General features: G+C 40.6%; 1 protein-coding gene across 2 annotated transcripts in view; it reads left to right on the top strand.

Annotated features, from left to right (window-relative positions):
• SCAPER (S-phase cyclin A associated protein in the ER) overlaps positions 1–15,572 on the top strand; it is a 134,849-nt gene that overhangs the window by 54,967 nt on the left and 64,310 nt on the right. For both annotated transcript variants that reach the window (XM_021543407.3, XM_021543406.3), the window contains exons 21-23: positions 1,111–1,247; positions 4,352–4,417; positions 14,234–14,360. In XM_021543407.3, the coding sequence (XP_021399082.2) occupies positions 1,111–1,247; positions 4,352–4,417; positions 14,234–14,360 (330 nt within the window). The remainder of the gene's footprint in view (positions 1–1,110; positions 1,248–4,351; positions 4,418–14,233; positions 14,361–15,572) is intronic.

The raw sequence follows: 15,572 nt of genomic DNA, 5'->3' as shown, positions 1-15,572 counted from the left end.
TGGGACAGTTCATTGGGGAAGTCTCTTCAGGTGTGCTGGAACTTATCCAAGGTAGGCAGGGAGCAAAGAGAAAGTCAGCATTACCTGTAGAATTTGTTTAGAGGATAATGTTGGATTTCTTATGTCCAGTACTCATTCAGTAGAATTAGATCTACTAATCCAGTATTCATTTTGCATTCTTATGATTTAAAATGGATAATTCATTTACTGTTTCCACCAGATATATATTCCTGGGTTGTACCGTGCAGCACTAAAACTAAATGGTCTTTTTCCAGGAAATTTCACTGAGATTTATATTGTTTTCAACAGATGCAGTATTTTTCTTGAATCAATGAAAGAAAATATAGGTTGTTTTTTGGAAAATACTGTCTATAAATTTTTTTAGCACGTCACCTTTTACTTTGAATTTTAAGGGTACTTACCCAAAGGGTAAGCAAGTGACCCGTACTTTATAATAAGTTTGGTATTTTGTATTTTGCAGAGAAAACAGATAGAAGTCTCCGTATATTAAAAATTGTGTAAATTATTCTAATAACTGAAATTGAACTTGTTGTTTAGTATTTCTTCTGTGGGGAACTGAAATTTTACCATTATTTTGCCTAAATTCAAATTTTTTTATGTGAGAGGAAAAGTAGTAGTCCTGTTAATAAGTGGGAACGTTGTAAGCAGTGAATAGTAAAATACATATCCATATATTTTAATGAAAGTTAAGACACGTTTAGATTCTGATGAAGAATTAATATAAAAACCAAAATCAGCTTCTTTAATGCAATGAGTTACATTGATAGGGCAGGTTTTCTGTAGCTGTAAAAGGCAGCTCGGAGGAGAGAGAGGATGTCAGCTTGGAGTCCATTCTTGCAGGTAACAATTTCTTGAAAAGAGGCACGGTATTTATTGATCTTCTTTTAATAATTTTTCTCCCTTTTTAGAAAATGCACAGCTTGTTCTCTCTAGTGTGAAATAATCTCTTTCTCAAGATTTATTTTAAGATTTGGCTTAATTATCATAACCTTCAGTTAAATATTTACCACTGTTCTTTTTCCTGGGAAGATAATCTATGATCTCCATCACATACTATGCCATTAAATACTATTCCACTATTTTCTGCAGGAGCACCTGTCATTAAAAAAGTACATTGTGGACATTGTAATTGAGAGTTCCGTTCCTGTGGAACCATTAAAAGATGGAGAGGAGAAACAGAAAATTAAAAAGAAAGCCAAAAAGCTAAAGGCACGGATGAATTCCAGGTAGTACCAATTTATTTTTTTTTTTTTTTCCAAGTTTTGTTCTAAACTTTACCTTCTGTCCTCTAGTGTGAGTGCAATGGAAGGCTGAAAAAAATGTAAAATTATTTGCTTTGGGAGTGTCTTGAAAATAACACTGATGAGCCTAATTTATGGCCACTTTCTCTGATTGAGAAAGAAAACTGAATATCGATCTGGAGCCCTTGGTTTCACCTGTTAAGAGCTTTTCTCATAATTGGATGCCAGTGCCCTGCCAAAACTGTAGCCTCTTCTAGCATACAATAGCATGTTTAAATTTGTGTAAACCATGCCTATTTTTCTTTCTAGCTATTGATTTTTAAATGAAGTATCAAAGAAAATCAATAGTAATCAACAAATAGAAGTCAGCCTGCTGTAGTGTCAAATCCCATGACTAAATTTAATCTTTTTTTTGCCTGTCACAACAAGAAGAAAGTTAAAAATATCTTAAAGTGGAAGGTGAGTTGTCAGATGTGCAATTTGTTCTTAGTCTAAAAAGTGACATCTGCAAATCAGCGTGATGTGCAGGACATCATTATATCATGAACTGGCAGTGTCACTCTTTATGGCTGAATGGTCCCCAGCTCAGGTTAGTTAATGCTCAGCTCAATATTCTAGCATATGTTTGCATTTCTCTCTAAAAATACTTCTCACCTAGGTAAGAGTCATTGTTACACATTTTCTCTACCTTTTTAAGTTAGAAGGGTTTCAAATAAGAGAAAAAAGCTTGCACAGATTTTTAGAGCTACAGTAGAAGTGAGATGTTTTAGTAACTCCTAGCAGGTACATCAGCCTTCAAAACCACAACACTCTGGCAGTGTATTACTGTTTCTGCCTGCTCTCCTCTTTGGGTGAGCAGATCCACTAGCTGAATATCACTGTTGGACCTGCATAATGTTCTTCAGGTTTCTGGATGCTCAGGATGCAGAGTTATTCATGTGACCTGTTGATTTAATGCACTTACTGGGTCCAGTGTTAATTATTTCTCCAGGGCAGCTTCTGTTGCAGTCAGTCAAAGATTTGTCAGACCTTGGAATGCAAGTTGAAATAATAATTTATTGTTGGCACGGATAGGAAAAAACGTTTTCAGAACATTTTGAGTTTGTATGTGTCAGACTGCTGTGTGAGTCAGCATATCCATCATCAAAAATTGTAATTAAAACAGTAATAAAAGGCCATCGTTTTACAATGGTGATGTACGATTGAAAAACACAGTGAAAGTTTCAAAATCTGGGTTTTATTGAGTAGACATGAAGTTCATGTTCATTAAGTTTGGTTTTACTTTTAAAGGGTGGCTAGAGTTTTCAATGGCTTTGCTGTCCTTGAAGATAACTCAGAGTTAAATACAAGATTTTTTTGATGTTAACACAGAAGAGATTGTAATAAAAATGTCCAGTAGCAACATAAAGCAGAGGTATTTTGATGTTGCTAATTAGAGTTTCATAGGTGCTAGCAGATTATCTACACAGCATGTTTTAGTACATATTTTTAGCTCTTCTCTAGGAAAATAAATAGTTACAACGAATGCCCTTAACTTCAGCACTTGAAATGTCACATACATTTCAGTTTCTAGGAAGCTGTGGTATTTTAAACTGGAAAAAAATAAGAACTGCAACCAAATAGGTTCCTGTTACACTTCTGAGTTTCCAGATCTTAAATCACTCTTGCAGTATCAATGCAATGAAGGGCAGAGGTGAACGAGGGGACAAATGGTGATCAATGGGATATTAGATGTGTTGAGAAGTTTCGTTAGTCTTATTAATTATATTTATAACCCTAAGCCATTTAACTGGTGCTATCAGTAACAACTGATATATAGGTAAGTAAATTATCTCGGGTTATCATGTATGTGCTGCTAGCAGGAGGATGTTTGGATGGTGACACAGGAGAAGCAGGGCTGGTGAAAGCTGAATGGAAGCATCAGAGGTGTGCTTAGCAGGTAGCTGCTCTGGGCTTAGCAGGGGACTTTAACATTCCAGCCATGTGCATTTAGGAACAGGGTTTTGAGGTGATAATTCAGGTTTGACTGACTTGTCTGTACAGAAGCTGAAATGTGTTGTTTCTGGCAAAGAAGGCAAAAGGTTAATAAAGAAATCTCACCTTCATGTTTAATACTAAATTCAGCTGTGATTAATGGCTTTATTAATGACCCACAAATCAGAGCTGGTGGTGATGTAACAATATTTGTGCGGAGCTTAAATTGGAATGGTGAAGCAAACAAAAGGAAAATCTGTGTAGCTTTGGGAAACTTGAGCCATTTCAGTGAACAGAAAATATGAAGAAAGGTTTAATGTATGTGAGAGAAATGCATCTGCATCACTGCAGTGCCTGGATTAGTTTTGCTTTACATGTGTGTTATTAGAAATGGGGTACAGGCTTGTTGCTGTGGGTCCTGCCTTGCTCCAGGAACAACTCATGGATTTCACCTGTTGGCACAGGCTGGCTGTGCAGAAGAAAAGTCTTGTCTCCCTCTTCCTGCTTTTTGGCACATGGCCAGTGTAAACAATACTTTTAAGGGACTAAAGCGGTCATGTTTCTCTTTCCAGCAGTAAATGAGTCCTTGGTGGAGGTGTTTCTGTGCAGTTTGGCTAACTACAGTCAGGAGTAACATAAAAAATGCTCCTGTGCCTGCAAATGCAACAATTATTTGTATGTTAATTGTAATCACTCTGATTTACTAATCTGGTCTATACTACATGTCTAAGTCATTAATATTTTATATAATAATATTACTTATATATTTTTGTCTTAATATTATACAGCATTATTTCACCAATCATTTTATAATAGGTAGTAGTACAGTTAAATATATCACTTGTGAAATTTTCTACCATTGGAAAAGTCAACTTAAATACACCTTTGTGTACCGATGTTATTACAAAGTAGTGATATTAATAACAAATTAATGTTAATGGCCAATGGCCAGTAGTTAAGCTGCAGTGGATTATGGATTATGCCAGGGCGGCATTGATAGAAATGCTGTGCTTTACTATGAAGCAGAAAAATTCAAGGTTTGAACTCACTTGCTGGTCTTATATCCTGTACACTTTTAGACAATAGTCAATAATAATTAATATTTTCTCCTCCAGGGCAAAGGAATATGAGAGCTTGATGGAAGCAAAAAATGCTGTGTCTGATTCCCCATTTAAAGCCAAGTAAGCATTTATCTCTATATATTTTAGACATATACTTTTTTCCCCTGTCACAGAAGTGCCCCTGAAAGTTCTGGTGGAGTAGGTGTAGAAGGTTTCCCCCCAGTATGAGGGATGTTGCCATCCTGAGTTACAGATCAGAATCGGATACAAAAGCTCAGACTTCAGTAAATGCACTAAAGACAATAAAAGTGTCTTTTTTTCTGAAGACACTGTATATCTTTACCTGTATGTCATATCTCTCTATCAGCCTGCAACAGTAAAGCGAACATACACTTTTTTTTTTTTTTTTTTTTGCTTACCTGGAAACAAGAAGGTTCCAGTCTTGTACTTTAAGACTGATGGGTAAAAATTCAGCTGGAATTCTGGGGTTGGCAATCTTATGTTTGACTTCCATTTGGTCAGAAACAAAGGTTCTTGTGCTGGAAACACAGGTGTTTTAATGCACGGATGTCCTAGGCTGACATAGAGCATTTTAAAGAATAGACCTTTTTATTGTCAAAGATAAGGCACAGATGAAAACAGCTGGAGGTAAGATGAAAACAAGATCTGTGATCACTGACAAATTCCTTCTGCTTAGTTTGAAAGTGAAAATTGCTCAGTTTTTGTTTTCTGATTCCATTGAAACCAGTTGGGAAAAGATGCAAAATGCTTGGATTTCCAAGATAATTTTGATAAGGTCTATTACTCAAGATTTTAAAAGAAACTATACAGCTGTAGTTTAAGTGCAAAACAGTTAAGAAATTGGAAAGAATTGGAGTTTCATCAGTCCTTGGCAGTACAGGGAGGTTACCAGTAGAGTTCTGCAATTCTGTGATGGGTCACCATGTTCTAAAATGACTTGGAAAAAGACAGACAGCAGTGAGGCAACAGTGCAGTGTTCATGCAGAAATTCAGGACGGTAGGGACAAGAATTGTTGCTGAATAATAATTTTGAAGAGAGTGAGTGAGCAGGCAATAAAATGGCAGGTGAAATCCAGTGTATTGTATATACCCAATGGAGGGGGAAGACAGAACTCAATTATATCTTCACATAAAAAGTGTGTGCCTTGAATTTGCAGATGGGATAATATCAGCTCAGTACTCAGCAGCTCATAAAAATCTGTTGTTAAAATTACTTAGAAACAAGCAAAACAAATACCTAGGTCATTTACATCTTTTGAATAGGATGTGACATTCTAGTTCTTTGTCTTTGAATACAATTGCTACAATTGCTAAAGGCTCAGAGATAGCAGAAAGGGAAATATGTAATGACTTCAGGTATGTCTTACGTATCAGGAAATAGGTAAACTAGTAGTACTACTCCTGGAGGAAAATGTGATAATGGGAAGTTCTTATGGGGTTATGTTACAGAGATCTACAGTGTCACAAATGGCATGGAAAAGATAGATGGTGATTGCTTGCTGTCTTCTTGGTACCAAGATGAGGGAGCACAGGGGAAAGCTGGAGCCAGGTTCTAGAGAAACCAAAACCAGTGTTCTTAATGCAGTATGCAGGGAGATGTGGGGAACTCTGACAGGGTTCACACAGGTCCTCACTGACAGGTTACCTGCATTCCTGCAGCTCTAGGAAAGTATAGCCAGCCTGAGAAAATCCTAAGCCAAAAGTGGGGAAACAAACAGATCAGTAAAGAGGATTATGCAGCCTGCCCTGTTCTTAGTGTTCCTGAGACATCCACTCCCAGTGGGCAGATGCTGTGTGTGCCTTACTGGTAGCTGGGCTTAGGGAGTCTGTAGCATCAGTCAAGGGGCTGTAGGATCTCAAGAGCTGGAGTGAAAAACCCTCATCCTGAAAGTGCAACAGCTTTCAAGATTGGGGGTATTTATCTTCACACTGAGGTAACAAACTACCGGATCCTGTCTGGTTTCTGGTTGTTTCCATCACTCATAAACTGCTGAGGAAGGTGGCATTTTGTACAAGCTGCTTGTAGTTAAGCAGTTCAGATCCTTGCAGTTAGACGTCCTTGATGTACATACAACAAGCCTGTATGCAAGTTAATTTAAATAGGCTTTTCAAAAGCTTGAAAACTGCAGCTGAATCCTAGATGTATTTTAAAATAATAAAAATCCATCACTGAAGTTTGACACAAGAAAATGACCCATCTCCAGCAGGTGGCACACCTGCATAAACATAAGGAAAGAGCTGGCTTTGTTTCTTGGTCATCAGCACTTCCATTTGCAAGATTAATTTCATGGTATTTTGAGACTTCTAGATTTGTAGTTTTTGTGTTTTGCTTTTCTTTGCTACTAGAAAATAAGAAAAATAGGTTCTAGTTCTAGTCATCAGAAAGTAGAAATGTGACTCTGAAGATATTAATAAGCTCTTGTGTCTCTGTGTTAAATTCTGAGATTATCAGTGATGTAGAACTTTGTCAGTTCGGTCTCAGTTGTAGCATGAGAGAAACGAAGATTTTAAATACTTTTAAAATGTTTTCAAATCTTTTGACTGATCCTGAATTTAGAGTTTTCAATTCTCTTTATGTAAGTAATTGCTCATTTGCTTTTAGGAAGAATCTTCTGTTCCCTCTGTTTTTTAGTTTATTCCTTTATTGCCTCTGGTAGGGCCATGCCCTTTAAGGTGTGAAAGTTACACATCGGGAACTTTCACTTCCATCACGGTCTGGGAGGTCTCTTTGCAGTCTTCATGTAAAAACCTAGAGATCTATCAGTGGCTTACATCTAAATGTTTAAAATATAGTTTCAGAGACCACAGTTATTATTATTTCCAAAATTACACAACATTTTACCTGCTGTGAAGGCTTAATTATTTGTGAGCTTCTTTGAAATTGAGGGGGTAAAAATAGGAGCTCAAGTCTGAACTGGCTTTTTAAATAGAGGAGTGTCTGTGGGTCAACCAGAAGCCCATTTATTTATATTAAAATGTGTTTACTTTGCACAGCACATACTAGAAAATGGAAGAAGAATAGGGAAGTATTATCTCCTTCTGTAAGAGAAAGGATGAGAGGTCAAGAAATTTTATGAGGCAAGAGTTTTAGCCGAGACTGTATCTATTAACATGGCATAACCTAGTCTTAATATAGAGAAAAATAACAGGAAAACACAGAACTAAGTACGGGATGCTACTTAAGCAAGGCCAGCAGGAAGAGGAGTCAGCAGAAAGAAACAAACAGCAGCGGGTCTGAAGCACTGTTGAGAAGCTGTGCAGGCAGGCAGAGGACACCGTGTGCCAGGGATTCTGTGCCTGGACCTGGCTGGGTACAAACTGAGCAAACTGCTGACAGCTGGGAGCCTGCACAGCTCTCAGGACATCTGCACAGTTACTGAGAAAAGTCCCATCACAGAATGAAGGGGGTAGAAACTCTGAGTGCTAAATGCGGTCTTTGGGTCAAAACAAAGAGTTTTTGTCTTTCCCCAGGGAAGGTTTGAGGTACTCAGATTGGAGTGGAAGTATATCAATGAACAGAAAATATATTTTGACTTAGTGGGCTGTGGGGCTTAAAAATTGAGAAGCTCTTTTTTAAATTCTGTTTAAACCTACCCATTTCTGTTTAAATTGGTAGATGTATTTATTTGCTTAACAGAAGCAATGTGTTTTAGAATTAAAGAAAGGTATCTTTCTTTTATGCTTCCTTTCTTATGGCACATTTCTTTATCCACTCCTTTACCCCCCCAAACTGAGAGTGTCTTCACAACCAGAGCCACTTATGGAATGCAAGTTCTTATCTGATTTTAGTTCTTAGTCATGTTGTCAGTTGTTACAGAAGGCAGACAGAAACCAGAGTTGGTCTTTGGCAGGTAAAAAGCCTTTTTAGATCACCTTTAAGATTAGGCCACTTTAATATTATGAGACCACTGATTTCCTGATGCAACTGATAGACTGTTTCAGTGGTTCTTATTAGTTAAAGGTTTGCAGATTTATAAAACCTTTTGCACTAAGGAAGCACTGATCCAAGTGCTTTCTAAGCTCTACACTGGTACTACACTAATAACAATAAGCAGACAGGCTTTATCCTGCTGTGACAGACAGTGGGTATCCCTTTTTCAGTGGTACAGCACTGATTCATGGCTGGGATTGTAAATGACTCTAAAGAGTTCTTTCTTAGAAATGACTTCTAAAAGATGGCTCGGACAGTTGGGGGTTTTAGTATCTGTTTAAAAAATGGTGTGCATTAGGGAGAGGGGTGGGATAATTCCAAATATTGCCTTGTGTGGTCGGTATTTTCGTCTCTGAACTATCATGTGCCAGGAGGGACATTCAAGGAAAGGACTGTGGACATTGTCACCTGAAGAAGCCAGGTGTTGCTCCCTGCCTTTCTCAAGTGCATTTGCTGGTTGGTCCCTGGTGGCACTTATGTAATTTTGTAGGTGCTGGTGGACTCTTGGTGGGTTTTTAGTATTAATTCATATTCTCTGGCAACTGATTTGAGTAATTATTTAGTGTCCAGTGTACTGGAATAACATGACAAAAGGTGTGTCAGGTGTCTATTAGAGCATTCTCAGGTGTCCATCAGAGTACATTTTGGAAAGGGAAGGAAAACATTTTCACCAAGTTAGAGGGTTATTTACATCTATTTAGTATTTTCTAATGCAGAGGCAAGGCCATGCATTTCAGTGTTAAATATTCAGGTAGCAAAGTATAATTGTCATCCTTCAATACGACAGGGAAACTAAAGTAATGAAAGATTGCCTTGTGCCTGAAGGGAATTAGCAGGTTTGCAGGGGGAGAAGTTAACCCCTTTATCTAATATTTTATCTAGTCTCTCCTCACATAACAAGGAATTGTTCTAATATATTATTTGTATTTACCTTTTTTTTTTAACTGTAAAGGGATAATTCAGGTAGTATGGGTATTGGGGACCACTGTTATCCTGGAAACTGACTGCAGCACAAAAAGAAAAGAGGTAGAAAAAGAAATACTTTCTTTAAGAGTCTGCTGCAGAGGAAATGGGAATGTAGTGTGAAGTTTGTTCTTTCAGAAGCCCAAAGCTAGATGTCTGTATCGATATAGTACTTTCTTTCTTTCATTATGATATGTCAGTGTATTCACTGATACACTCTAGGTTGCAGGTTTTCCTGGTGTAGTAGGCTTAGAGTCCAGTTACGTCAGTTATAAGGTATTATGCAGAAATACTGATTACTGAGGAAAAAAAAACAAATAATCTCTGAACCTGGAAGTACTTGTACAAAAATTAATTTCCAAAAAGTTGTGGAAACTGTAGAAGAACTAGAATGGAAATAAAATAAAATTCAAGTAAACTTTAAAGCAAGATAAATAATGGGTATGATTGGGCAGGTGGTGGATTTCCTCTTCAGAAAATAGCTAAAACATTCTCATGGGAATGCAAATGAATATATGCAGAAAACAGTGTTTGTAGGATTTTTTCATCGTCTTTGAGATTTCCGTTCAAGGTGTATGAAGCCGCAGCGGGTTTGTGTCTGGCAGTGTCGGGGGCTGTGTCCGGCAGGGGGGTGGTGCTGCCTTGGCACACCCGCAGCGTGCCCCGGGACACGGGCTGTGGTGCAGGGGTGGCACCGGGCACGGGAACGGGCAGCGGCCGCGGCGGCTCCGGGGGATGCCCGGCTCTGGCTGGGCCGGGGCAGGAGCCGCAGCTGCCCTCAGTTCCCCCGGCACCGGCTGCCTCGGGGGAATGGGGGCTGTGTGTCCCGGGATGGGGGCCGTGTGTCCCGGGATGGGGGCCGTGTGTCCCGGGATGGGGGCCGTGTGTCCCGGGATGGGGGCCGTGTGTCCCGGGATGGGGGCCGTGTGTCCGGGATGGGGGCCGTGTGTCCGGGATGGGGGCCGTGTGTCCGGGATGGGGGCCGTGTGTCCCGGGATGGGAGCCGTGTGTCCCGGGATGGGAGCCGTGTGTCCCGGGATGGGGGCCGTGTGTCCCGGGATGGGGGCCGTGTGTCCCGGGATGGGGGCCGTGTGTCCCGGGATGGGGGCCGTGTGTCCCGACATTGGAGCTGTGTGTCCGGGATGGGAGCCGTGTGTCCCGGGATGGGGGCCGTGTGTCCCGGGATGGGGGCCATGTGTCCCGGGATGGGAGCCGTGTGTCCCGGGATGGGGGCCGTGTGTCCCGGGATGGGAGCCGTGTGTCCCGGGATGGGAGCCGTGTGTCCCGGGATGGGGGCCGTGTGTCCCGGGATGGGAGCCGTGTGTCCCGGGATGGGGGCCGTGTGTCCCGGGATGGGAGCCGTGTGTCCCGGGATCGGGGCCGTGTGTCCCGGGATACGGGCTGGGTGTCCCGGGATACGGGCTGGGTGTCCCGGGATGGGGGCCATGTGTCCGGGATAGGGGCCGTGTGTCCGGGATCGGGGCCGTGTATCCTGACATTGGAGCTGTGTGTCCGGGATCGGGGCCGTGTGTCCTGGCATCGGGATCGGGGCTGTATATCCTGACATTGGAGCTGTGTGTCCGGGATCGGGGCCGTATATCATGACATTGGAGCTGTGTGTCCGGGATCGGGGCCGTATATCATGACATAGGAGCTGCGTGTCCGGGATCGGGGCTGTATATCCTGACATTGGAGCTGCGTGTCCGGGATCGGGGCCGTGTGTCCTGACATTGGAGTTGTGTGTCCGGGATCGGGGCTGTATATCCTGACATAGGAGCTGCGTGTCCGGGATCGGGGCCGTGTGTCCGCCGGCAGCGGGGCTGCCCTGGCAGCAATGCCTGGAGCAGAACGCACACCCCTTCTCTTGGGATCTGCCCAGCAGCCAGCCCAGACACACCCATCCTTCCCTGGACATCAGAGCGCAGCCAAGACTTCGGGTTGCATCTGCAAGTGCTGGATGTATTGATGCTTTTTGGCTTTTTCTGGAAATGAAAAGTGGCCAAGAAATATTGACAGATCTTTTTTCTTTGGCCTATAAAATATGTTAAACCTACTAAAGTTATTTAGCCCATGTTAGAAACCTTTGATATGAGTAGCCTTTGTTTTTCTATTTACAGTGCAAAAAGATCAGATACTGTATTTATATTTGCTGAACATACAATTTATTTTTTTACATTATGGTAGTGTTCCAAGATAAATCAGGGCTTTACATCCTTCTGATATTCTGCATTCTGAATTATCCATTTGTGAGGAGTACTAAAACCTTATTAAGTGATATGTAAATAATTTAAGGGGAAAAAACATTAACTTTCCCTATTATCCTGCACAGTAAAGTTTCAATTATTTATCATTCCATGTATGGCTTAGTAAGCATTGGAGGAGTGAAAACTGGGGAACGGAAGGAAGACTAATTAATTGTCTTGAAATGTTTGGATTTGGATTGAGTGGTATTTTTCCAGAGTCACTGGATCAGGTGTGGATGCCATGTCCCAGTAATCCCCAGTGCATACCAAGAGTGTGCCAGGAGTCCAGTCTGTACAAAGAGCTCTCTCTTTCCAAATCCATTCATAGCAATGGCAAATTCTGCATCCAAGCACAAGTCCTCTTGCAATATATTTCTAGTCCTTTGAAACAGTCCAAAAATTATTCTTATTTCTCTGACACAGCCAAGAAGTCAGTATGAAGGATATTTAAATAATTTCTTCAAGGCTCACTGGGTGGGAGGAGGCAGATTTTATTTCCCCTCTCCTCCCCATGTGATCACACAGCACCCTTTGACTAGTTTTGGCAGAAAACTTCCCCTTCAGTAGGATATGAGGATGTAAGAGGTAATTCTTTAATGTGGCAGAATCGGAAATTCATTCTTCCAGTTTCTTACTCTGTGATGCTGAACACATGCTTAGAAAGTTTGAATTTTGCTAAAAGTATCCAGAAAGACTTTCAGAAGAAATGGAAAAGCTGGAAGCTTTTCCTGGGAAGTTTGTACTGTACAGGTTGTTTTTAAAATGAGGACAGAAACCAAATTTATGGGGCATCTTAGCAGACTAAAGAGAAAGACTCTTGTGTTAATTGTGTCAGCTGAAGGCTAAGTGTAATATGATTATGTTCTCTTTGAGTCCTTGTGAGTAGTGTTTTGATAAACCTTACACATTTTGTATGCAGATGCCTGATGGAGATTAGGGAAGTGCCTTTCTTCAGCCTCTGTGGTTAATCCTGGTGGAATTCCATTCCTATGATGTTAAATGAAGCAAATGGAAACCTGTCTTGCTGTCTTTTGTCAGATGAAGTTACAATATAGGGTGGTGGGCTTTATATAGGCTTTAATCATGGAATTTGGGTAGATATACCAAAGAAATAAAGCATTTTTTGCTTAATGTGCTAGGATATTGCCAAGGCAATAGCCATTCTAAATCCCACTCTGTGAAAATACTCTGCTTGTGGACTGCAGCAGTTCCACTTCTCATTGGTGCTGTGGTCTTTTGATTTACTGTCCAAGTCTTGCAGTTATTTGAGTTTTGGCTTTTAGTTTTGTTTCCCATTTCAGCTTGTGGCTTATGGAGATAGAGGTTTCCTCCAACCTCATTTTCCACAGAGGAAATAGTGAAAAAAAAATCTCATCAGGACACAATCTCCTTCTATTTTTCTTGTCAAAGAAAAATCCTGGTTGTATATTAGTGGGCTCAGCTGACCAGATGATAAGAAGTCCAAGACTCAAAAACCTACAAATAATTTTTATTTGTACTTCAAGAACATATAGGTATCTTCAGCATGTCTTGAAAGCTATTAATGAAGCTCCTCTTTTTCTGAGAGAAGATACGGAGTACCTGTTGTCTCTTGATTAAGTGGAAACTCCCTATTCTTCCACAAATTAATATTCTGATACTGGGGATTTTTTTTTTTTTAATATAGTGTGGCTATTGTGGTACATTCTCCAGCCATTCTATCTCCTGTCTCACTTCTGGGAGACTGGTTAATCTTTTTCTTTTCCAATACTCTGTGGTCACTTTGTGAATGTCTTCTGACCCTTTTACACTATCTCCATTTTATGATGATCATTGTTACCATTCCCCTATTTTTCCATCCTCTAGGCTTCTTGAGTAGGCTTCTGGTCCCAGCAGTGTGTGCCACTCCTCCTGCTCACTTAGCAGCTCTGTCCCACCTCAGTGCAGGTTGCCCAGTAGATGAAACCAGCAAGTCCTGAGCCTTGTGACCCAGAGCAGCAGGAGGGGACACTGAGGCAGTGGCACCAAACCCATGGCAGGTACAGAGTGACACCTCCTGCCTGCTCTCAGTCTCCAGCTAAGGGACTCTGGCAGCCTTGTCTCCTCTGCCTTGCTGCTCCCACTGCACCTTCACAGTCAAGGCACAACAGAAGGGTAAACTCTGTCTGTGTTTTGACTGCTCTGTTTCCCCTCAGTGCCGAGCAGGAGAGCACAGGTGAATAGCCCAGGTGCAGATGTGTAAAACTGAAATGGAACCAAACCCATGTGTGTCTCTGCATCACTCCCACCTCTGCATTTTGGCTTCATTACTGACCCTTGTTAATAAAATGCCCTTTCTGAGTAGGCTGCAAAGCCATTGCTTTTCTCTTATCCAAAGAACCCTGAAGAGCCATTTCTTTTATGATGCCTATAAGAAATCAGCCAAGTGGTCCTGCTGTTCTATTTCCCTTACTCATCTTAAATAGGGTGAAACCATTTGAAAAGGAGGATGGCGAAAACTAGCAGGATAAGCTGTGGAAGGGGAATAGGGAAACAACAGAAACAAATGTAGCTAATAAAGCACCTTTATGGCTCTATTGTTCACTCTATATCTGTGCTGTTTCCTTGAAAAAGTGGATAGTGAAATGCCACTCCAAGCTGACAGTATCTCCTTGGATGTTTAGCATCCTGTTCAGAATAGATGCTAACAATATTTAACATAGATTTTCATGATTCCTTCATTTTTACCAAAGGTTCATTACAAAGATGTAGGTTAATAAGGGAGTTTTTGCTTTAACTGCTCTTTGTTTTCTGTTAAAGGTTACAACGATTAGCAAAAGACCTTCTGAAGCACCTCCAAATGCAGGATAGCTGTTCCTTGGGGAACCACAAAGTTCCTGGTCTGGACAGGACTTTAGGAGAGATCTCTCGGATTCTGGAAAAAGAGGTATTATGACTTCAGATTGACCTATAAATTGTTTTGCCATCAAGTCTCATCAGTTTGGGTTTGGGAATGTTTAACGTGAGATGCTGAAGAATAAATGACCTCTGTGTAACAAGCAGTGTCTGCTGTAACACTTTTCACTTTTTTCCCCTGTGTTTTCATGAGGATTGTTTTTAACCTGGGTCATTTCAGTCATCTAGCTTGTAGTGCTTACCCACAAACAGCTTTTACAATAAGGGGCCAAACCCCTTTTAGCAGAAAACAGAGGAAAGAATTGGATCCAGGAGCACCAATCTGTTGAGTTTTGCCAGAGTTCAATAGAGTCAGTGGGTCTTCACTGGAGGAAGAAGGTATGATGGCATCTCTGTGGGATATTTCTACGTTTTTGACTTTTTAGAAGTGATATGATTGCAGAGCATGTTTTGATTTATGGTAAATGTGGGATTTTTTTCTTTTTTTATTCATAGCACTGCATTTGCATCTTTTTCCATATTTCCCCATTGTCAGTCTGGTGCCACAGTGCTGTCTGACATTTATTGTGGTTTTTTGTTCCATTAGGACCATAGTATTTGGGTTTTCAGCTTGGACTTTATGTTCTATTCTCTCTTCAACAACTAAAAAATACTTCTTATCTGTAATCAAGGCATAATGAAAATTAGTTCTGGAAGAAACCAAATTAATGAAATCTGAGGAGGGAATTGCATCATTGTGGTTCAGAGTTGATGTTTGTGAAAATGAGAGCTCTGCTTGATGCTTTTCACAGCTGAGTCAGTGTGAATACAATTGTTAATGGCACATGCTTTTAGATCCAGGAGTCTGCCTGGGATCCACGGGCTTCTCATGTATGTTCTGGTGGTGCCTTGGAGCTGCTCATCAAGATTAAGAGTGCGTTTGAAAGACTTGTGCCATTTTCACATTCTACAGTGCTTCCATTAATTATTGAAAAACTAATTTTTTATTGATTTCAAAATCATGTTGTTGCATGACTATGATGAAAAGATTAATCTATTTGAAAGTTATCTAAATAATCCTTGGAAATTCTTTGGAATGTGGAATTGTATCCAGCCTTTTACTTGTAGTCATCTGCTGAGATTTTTTACAATGAGATGTGAGTTGCAGCTAAGTGTTACTCAGTAATGGTTTCCATGGTTTTGCTGGTTGTTGAGTCTGCAGTGGGGAATTAAAAACTACATTTGGTAGTATTAATAGACATGG

This window comes from Lonchura striata, chromosome 11, assembly GCF_046129695.1.
Source record: "Lonchura striata isolate bLonStr1 chromosome 11, bLonStr1.mat, whole genome shotgun sequence".
NCBI lineage: Eukaryota > Metazoa > Chordata > Aves > Passeriformes > Estrildidae > Lonchura > Lonchura striata.
Note: the sequence above shows the minus strand (reverse complement) of the source record. Positions and strands in the feature narration are given on the sequence as shown.